This window comes from Ananas comosus, linkage group 19 (genome assembly GCF_001540865.1).
Source record: "Ananas comosus cultivar F153 linkage group 19, ASM154086v1, whole genome shotgun sequence".
NCBI lineage: Eukaryota > Viridiplantae > Streptophyta > Magnoliopsida > Poales > Bromeliaceae > Ananas > Ananas comosus.
This window is the reverse complement of record NC_033639.1, coordinates 1,206,633-1,215,596: the sequence shown is the minus strand read 5'-3', so window position 1 is coordinate 1,215,596 and position 8,964 is coordinate 1,206,633. Positions and strand designations below refer to the sequence as shown.

Below are 8,964 nucleotides of genomic sequence, written 5' to 3'. Positions count from 1 at the left end.
ACGAGCTGAGAAGATGAGCACATAAAATTCAATACTTTTCTAGCATTCAATCATTAAGAAAATCAATGTAGGATCTCTTTGACAGATCCTGATCTATGATGCATCCCATTCCCTCCTATCATTGCAATAAATGCATCTGGTACCACATAGCACACTTTGGCCAACCTACCAAGTTACCTCATTACTTCACCTACACTCATAACCTGATACAACAGTAGAGATTTTTCATCTCTGCATCAACAGCTTGTATAGAAAAGCAAGGAAAATGTTTAATTTGTTGCAGTTACTTTAACATATTAAGATGCCAATATTTCTCATCCATGCAGCAACAACCTGTACAATTAATGCAACTAAATTCAATCTATTTGCGACATATTAGTATGACAGCATATTAATAACTGTAAGAATATTATTTTTGTGTATTAATTTTCTATTGGAGAGGGAGGAATTAATATCCAATAATTTTCTTGTAAGAGAGGGAAAACGTAGGAAAACTTTAATGCCATCAATTGCAGTTTCTCTGAAAGGGGTAAGCAAAGGTAGGTTTCTTGTGCCAAATCATGCCCTTTTTCTGTGTCATAACATCAAAAGGAGATGGAGATGAAGAACCCAAGAGATACTCTCTTGATTCGATTGGTCCGAGTCACACAGTTCCAGTATTTCTTGGAGTTGGGTTTGCACATAATCATCTCCCTCTGCCAGGGAGATAGATATAAATTCATGTCATTGTATGTTGTGTTCTAACATTGCATTGCGGCCGAGTTCATTATATATAATATATAAATATATTATATATATATATATATATATATATATACTATTAGTATAATATATCATTTTTTCGTTAATTGTGGTTTACAATGACAATTGTTACCAAAAAAAAAAAAAACAAAAACAACAATAAGTAAAAACAAACCTAAATATATATATTATATATTAATACATATATAATAGTATAGTAGCCACTATGTGTGATGTAAAAGTACATAGCACCTTGGTGTTTGTAATTTTTTAACCGTTAGATTCTAACTCCTCGCGATCATTTTCAACCATTAGATTTATACTATTTCACCAACACCCAACCAACCCTAGGGGGGCAATCATCCTAACCGCATATCTCTTAAATCCAATGGCTAAAAATCTACAAGCACCAGATAACTATGTACTTTGAAAGATATAGGAGCTCAATTTCTATATATATATATATATATATATATATAAATATATAGACGAGAAGAGAGAAGGAGAGAGAGAGCACAGAGAGAGAGAGGAGAGTAAGAAGAGTCCGCCTGCGAAATATCAATAGCACAAGCGTTTGGTGCTAATCAAAATTTTTCGCCATTAGATTAACATCTTGACTATTTTTATCCGTTAATTATACTATAAACAAATATACTCATTCACCCTAGGAGGCCCAATCATGCCTAACCGTGGATATTTTTTTCATCAACGGCCGAAAACCTAATTAGGCACCAATAGCTTGTGCTATTTGATAGTTTCCAGTCCTAGTTCTATAGTATATATATATAGAGAGAGAGAGAGAGAAGAGAGAGAGATCTAGCTAAATATAGGATTTAATAGCACCAAGTCATTGTGCTACCAATGTTTTGCCATTGAATTAGAATGTCGGTTAGGGCTATGTGTAGCCCCCTAAAAAGTTAATATATATAGAGAGCAGAGAGAGCTTGACTGGCTACCTATTAGTACAAAAATTCCATGTTGCCTACCAGTTTTTTACTTTGAACTTACTCCTTTTCATTATTTCTAACTATTGATTAAATACTATAACCCAGGGGACCAACATCAACCTAGGGAACCACGCAAACCTAATTGAACTAATATCATCTCGACTACAATTTTCATCCAAGGGTTAAAATTTGATACAAAAAGAGCGATTTTACTATTAAATAGTATGTCTAGCTAATTTATATATATATATATATATATATATATATATATATATTAATAATCCTACTCACATGTATGATGAATATGAAAAGGACGTATAATTAATAGATGAGGTAGAAAATGGAGAGTTAATCCATTGACAATCCTAATCACATGCATGATGAAGGTGAGGTAGAAAATGAAGATTTAATTCAAGGTGGGGATTGAAACTATGACCTCACAGAACGAAAAGGTTTAGAATTTGTCTAATTATCATATTATTTAAAAAATCGATCCAGTAGGAAACGAGCCCAAAAATACATATTAACACCAATATCTTAGATTCTATCTGAAGGCTTAAACTTGAGGCACATGAATAAGAAAAAAGGAAAAACAAATTAAGAAGGGGTCTAACTATCTCTCTTATTGTTCAATCATTAAAAAGTTGAGTTTTTCTTAATGCTAGTAATAGGAAAATTTAGCAACGTTTATGTAATTGAGCAATACACTTTAAAAACAAAAAACAAAAAAACAAAACAAAAGCGAAAAAACCCTTGCTTCTTTCACAAATCTCAACTTGTTATATGCATGGATGTATATATGTGTGTACATGTTATATTAAATAAGATAGAACATTCAGGAAATATATCACCTAAGATATGCTGGAAATATATATATGCTTCATATCTCTATTAAGTAATAATTAAGAAGAAAGGTGCAATTAACTTTACCTTCTTATTCCTCTTATTCTAATGATAAAATGAATCTCCACCTGAAAACAAAGTGCTTCTATTGACACATATATAACCAATATCTATTATTATTTATCCAATAACTACACTTTATGGTCCACCATTATACAAACATATAGACCTAAACAATCTTAAAATATTAATGGAGCAAAACTGCTATTAACTTCATCAAACATGACAAGATGGTCGAGTCTATTATGTGAACAGTGAATGATTCACTACAGCGACTATGTCAATAATAACTTTCATGCTTTTCAACTATTATCATGACCCTAGAAGGAAACTCAAAGAGGCATAAATGCATACTAAAGAGGCACAATCATAGGTTTGTGCAAATAGCATGAGAGAATAGAAGACGTGCATGCTTCTTCTCTTGTAAAGGGAACTGAAGCACTAGAATAGAAGATTCAACATGCAAAAACAAAGAGCCCATACTTCAAAAAACCAAAAATAAAAGAGCTGAATGAGGTGGATCCCCTCTTGCCACAAAGTACCAAGAGGGGCCTAAAACACCATTAATTCTACCATCAAAAATAAAAAAAAAAAGTGCAAGAGGAACCTTGCAACAATTAATAATTTAGGGAAAGCATCAATCTTAAAAAGTGTGTTCTTGCATGTGTAACTAGAGCATAGAAAATGCCTACTGATCTTCTGCCAAAACAAACAAACATAAAAAGGAAGAGTAGAGACCACTTAAGAAATATATTATCTTAGCTAGTTAAAATATTCATGAGAGAGAGAGAGAGAGAGAGAGAGAGAGAGAGAGAGAGAGAGAGAGAGAGAGAGAGAGATGAGAGAGGTTTGGACAAGAAGGTAGGGAATCATGGGTGCTTGGGGAAGCAAGCAGGCATGCAAGATCCCAAGGAAGGGGGCTTCCAAAAGGAATGATTTGTTGAGAAGGGGGGGGGTGGGGGGGCCAAGTTGGCTTACCAAAAAAGTTTAGGTTTTGAGAATCCATGATTTTGTTTGAGGGGACAAGGGCAGGATTTAGGAGGTGGAAATGGGGATGATATGCATGGGTTCACTCCAAAGACAACTACAGGCAATATCTGTGGGGCATGAGCACAGAAAACAAGAAACAAAACCCCCCTTCTTGGGGGCACAAGAACAAGAGCATATTTCAAGCACAAAGTGGCCGCTTTTGAGTGTTACAAGGACCTCTAATGTGATGTGATGACTCTCATGTATACAAATGTAACTAGCCCTTGTAGATAATATTGTCAAGCATATAATTATGGTTAGTGGTGACCTACAACGATAATTAGGAATAATAACAATATATATTAATAAATCACAGCATCAAACCACTAACAAGCAAGTGAATGCAACTAAACAACCATGCAAGCATGAGCGCCCTTGAATAAATTAATTAATTTGGGTGAGAGTCATCCATTAGCATAAACTATTAATCCATAATATAAATATAATATATAAATTATAAATATATATATATATATATATATATATATATATATGAACAATAATAAGCAAAAGCCACCCAACCCATGAGGACTAAGAAATAGAAGATATTGCTTGAGATCCTTCATGAAATATAAATAATAAATCTTTTATCCCACATTTAAGCAAAAATATACAGGCAATAATGCAAGATTAATTGCATGAAGCAGTACATGATAGATTAATTAATAAACTAACTAGAGGTGGAAATTTAAAGGATTTTTGAAGAGGAAAACAAATCAATGGTGCAACAACTCCCCCACCTATCGATGTTTATAGACATTATTATAATAAAAAGAACAAAGAGATAAACCAAAAAAATTACACAGATATAGCTAGAGAGAGGGAAAGAGAGAGAGAGAGAGAAACTTATGCAAAAAAAATTACACAGAGAGAGAGAGACAGAGAGAGAGAGAGAGAGAAGCTTATGCCTTGGGATATATGCAAGAACAGAAGAATAAATGGTGAGAAATTAATTAATTTTAATTAAATAAGACCCCCTACTTTTTTTTCTTTTTTTTTTTTATCTCTTCTCTATTTTCCAAAAGAGAAAAATCCCCCATGCAACGTGCACCACCACCACCGCTACCACCATGGCTAGCTCCTCCAACACTCGCCAAGCCATGCATGCACATGTCTCCTCACCCCCCCCTCTCTCTTTCTCTATCTCTCTCTCTTTCCAATAGGCTAATACAACAAGCTAGGGTTAGGGTTTCTAGCTAGCAAATCCCACACATATTATCACCTCACACATAACTTCAGATGCCCTAGCTACCCCGTAGGTTTTTCTTCCTTTTTTTTTTCCCCACCTCTAAACCCTAGCTAAAACCCACTCATGGTAGAAACAAGAAATAATGAACCCACAAGAAGATATATTAATCATAACGCACCAGATAAAAAGAAACAATAAAAGATATTATACATATAAAACCCCTATCGATCTAAATAGCTAGCTAGCCAATAACAATAATAAAGAAATTAAATTATGATCCATTAGCAGCAGCAGCAGCAGTACTACTACTACTCCTTCATTGTACTAACTGATTAAAATTGTTAGAAATATATATATATATATATATGCTCGAATATATATTTGAAGGGGTTGTTTGCAAAATGTTGAGTAGTGCGTAGCTTCAGTGCCAAGAGGAGACAGAGAAGAGGGGCTTACTCTGCCACCCCAAGAAGAAGGCACCCCTCATCATCTCCAGCCTGTAGCCCTCCGAAGGGTAATGCAGCCGCAGCAGCAGCCGCGCCTGCGACAGCGCGAACCCGCTCAGCGGCCGCCCCGCGAAGCCCGCTGCAGTCATCGCCGCCTCCCACCGATCGAACCGCCGGCGCAAACAATTTGCATTTGAATTTGAATTCGAATTCGCGGCCGCCGCGGCGGAGGCGACGGCGGCCTCGATCTCGCGCCCGAGGAGCAGCCCGGCTCCCCGGCGGCACCGTCGCCTCCATCGACTCGAACATCGCCGCGTAGTAGTCCACCGCTTCGACGAACCGCTGCACGAAGTTTCCTCCGCCGCCGCAGCCCTCTCTCTCGGCGACCGTCACCACCGCCGGATTCATCGCCTTTATCGAGCGCAGGAAGTCGACGACGAGCTGGTCATCGTTGCAGAGAAGTTTGTGGAGGAAGAAGGGGAAGTTGAGGGCGAGGGTTTCGGAGGGGAAGGGGGGAGGGGGGAGGGAATTGAGAGCGGCGGAGATGGGGCGAGGTGGGAGGGGGAGGGAGGGGAGGAGGAGGGGTGGAGTGGAGGGGAGGTTGAGGGAACGCGGCGAAAGAGCGGGGCGAAGTGGGCCCCGGCTTGGTCGAGGCGGGGACAGGACGCGGGTCGGTGGCCTGCGCGCGGTGATGCGGCGGAAGCCGGGGGGTCGGGGAGGTCGGCGGGCTGGAGGAGCGCGGCCACTGCAGGCGTGGAGGTGTCGCGTCGATCCGATTGGTTCGATGGGCTGCTGGCCATGAGGCGGCGTCGAGTATGGCTTGGTTTGCCGTCAGGTGGGAGAAGCGGAGAAAGGGGGTGATCTGGTTGAAGGAGAGGTAGGGGTGGGGATGATGCGGCTGCTGGGGAGGATCGTCGTCTACTAGTAATGATAATTCTTGTTGATGTTGTTGATGTTGTTGATGTTGTTGGTGATGTTGAGGGGGGAGGAGGAGGAGGAGGGCGCGGGCGAAGCGGTGGGCGAGGCGGTCGGAGGAGTCGCCGAGGGGGGAGGAGGAGGAGAGGAGGGAGGCGGCGAGGCGGCGGGCGGCGGGGAAGTCGCCGCGGCCGAACAGGTCGGCGCAGCCGACGAGAAGCTCACGCGGCGATGGCGATAGCGATGGCGATGGCGTGGCGGCGGTGCTGACATGGAAATTAGGGTTTGGCGGGAATTGGTGGTGATGGTGTTGGTGTTGGGGGTGGGGGTGGGGGTCTTCTTCGGAATCATGGTCGTCGTGGGATTTGATGGAGGAGGATGATGGGTTGTTGAGTGAGCTCAGCATAGTAGTGCTCTAGTTTGAGCTCAGTAGTATAAACATATAAATATATATGTATGTGTATATGGGTATCTCAAGAGAGAGGTGAAGGAGAGGTGGTGGTGGTGGGGGTGGTAGTAGCAGTTGTGTAAGAGGAGGAGGAGGAGGAGGAGGAGGAGGAGGGGAGATGATGATGATGATAATAATGATGGTGATGATGATGATGATGAGAGTAATAACATGAGGGGGAGGGGGAGGGGGAGGGGATGAGAGTGAGGAGGGAGGAGAGGAGGGAGGAGCATCCCTTTGCTTTAATAGAACATCTGGCACTGCAGCAGCTTCCTTGACAGGACATGATAAACCAAAAATATCAGAAGAGAGAGAGAGAGTGAGAAAAAAAGAAGAGAGAGAGAGAGAGAGAGAGAGAGAGAGTGTTTGTATGTGAGAGAGATATATATGTAGACAACTAATAGTAGTAGTAGGGAGTGGCAACTTACTATCTATGTAGATTCACTGTTGAAATAAGTCTCTCTCTCTCTCTCTCTCTCTCTCTCTCTCTCTCTCTCTATGAAGGAAATGTGGGAGGAGGGGTGGGGGGAGGGGGAGGAGGGTGGGGGAGGGATTATGCTTTTCTTGTCTTTTTCCACATGGACTTTGGTGCACTTGGTTTTTCTTTTAAAAAAAAAATCCCTCCTTTTTTTTTCCTTTGTTTCTTTTTTTTTCGTTTCGTTTGAAAGGGACTGATTTTGTGTCAGCTTAGGAATAATGAAGAGGGTAAATGAAAGAGAGAGAGAGAGAGAGAGAGAGAGAGAGAGGAATCTAAAACATTCTAAGGATTGGGTGGGGAAAAAGAGGAGTTATATACATGGGTGGTAGGGAATGGTGGGTTAACAATATTTATTATTATATATAACCTAATAATGTAAGGGTGAAAAAATAGAGAAAGAAAGTTGGGTGGTGGTGTAACAAGTGGGAGAACCATGCAACAATATAAACATTACAAAATACACAAGTAAGATAAATTTATAAGACTCATTATTACAAAAGGAAGAGGAGAGGAGTGGTATATAGTTAGTTAAAAATTCAGGCAAGATTATATATATATATATATCTAACAAGGGCATCAATAGATCTCTCCTGGTGCAACAGTTAATTTGTGAACAACCATTATTTTTTTTTTTTGCCTTCTTTTTTTTATTTATATTCATCTTCAAAGTTTTCTCTCACTTCCCTCTTGCTAATAATTATCTTTTCTCTCTCTCTCTCTCTCTCTCTCTCTCTCTTTCTATATATATATATATAAGGGATCTTGTACACGCAAAGCTTTTAATGGGTGAATAGAGACTACACACACCCAACTCTAACTCCAGCTCCAACCATCTTTTGTTTTGTCCCCTTGTGGGATCTTCATTGATGGCCTCCAAGATAACTTCCTTGCAACCCTCTCCCTTGTTGTCAGTTAAAAAAGAGACTGTTACAACAAGTAAACCCTCTCCTCCTCTCTCTCTCTCTCTCTCTCTCTCTCTCTCTATGGATGAAACCAGCCACCATCATGCACCACTTTCTCTCTCTACCATTGAACACTCACATCAAAGGGGAGCCCAAAAGGCATCTGGGTACAACCCATTAGCAAACAAATGGAATATTGCAGGCCCGGGGAAGTAAAATTAACCCCATCTCTCTACTTTGCCAAATGGATGGAATGTTTCAGAACCCTTCAGACACACACACACACACACACACACATACACACATACCCCCAGATAAGGAAATTGCCCCTCCTCCCTCACAACCTGCCTCTCTTCATCATCATCACCACCTCATGATCATCATCATCATCATATATATATATATATATATATATATATATATATATATATATATATATGGACCAATTAATTAATAAAGATCCCTTGCTGCTTCTCTCTCTAACTCTATCTCTCTCTCTCTCTCTCTCTCTAGCCTCTTCAAGCAGGCACTGAATAGCAGATGGTGAAGAAAAAGATCTGTGTATTGAGTAATATATATATCTTCACAAGAAAGATGATGTGGGTCTCTCTCTCTCTCTCTCTCTCTCTCTCTCTCTCTCTCTATATATATATATATATATATGCTTCAAATGCCAACAAACCTAAAAGGGACTGGGAGAAGTCTTACTATAACTTGTGGGAAATGAAGAGCTCTCATCCCCAAAACAGCAAAGGAATCTGCAGTAGCTTCTCTCTCTATCTTCTGAAATGCATCAACAAAGCAGGGCAATGAATCAAGCAAAAGTAAGAGAGAGAGAGAGATAGAGAGAGAGAGAGAGAGAGGGGTTGTAGAAGGAACAGAAGTAACAGCAAGGAAGTGAGTGAAATAAAAGGAGCTGAGGGAGAAAAAAATAAATAAAAAATGCCTCAACCAAGGAACAAACAA

The 8,964-nt window shown here is 39.9% G+C and overlaps 1 protein-coding gene across 1 annotated transcript; it reads right to left on the bottom strand.

The window, feature by feature from the left end:
- Nucleotides 5,036-6,602, bottom strand: LOC109725222 (protein MONOCULM 1-like). The gene is given in 3 exon segments (XM_020254323.1): nt 5,036-5,519; nt 5,521-6,000; nt 6,053-6,602. Coding segments are annotated over 3 exon segments (1,293 nt in total). The 5' UTR covers nt 6,577-6,602; the 3' UTR covers nt 5,036-5,230.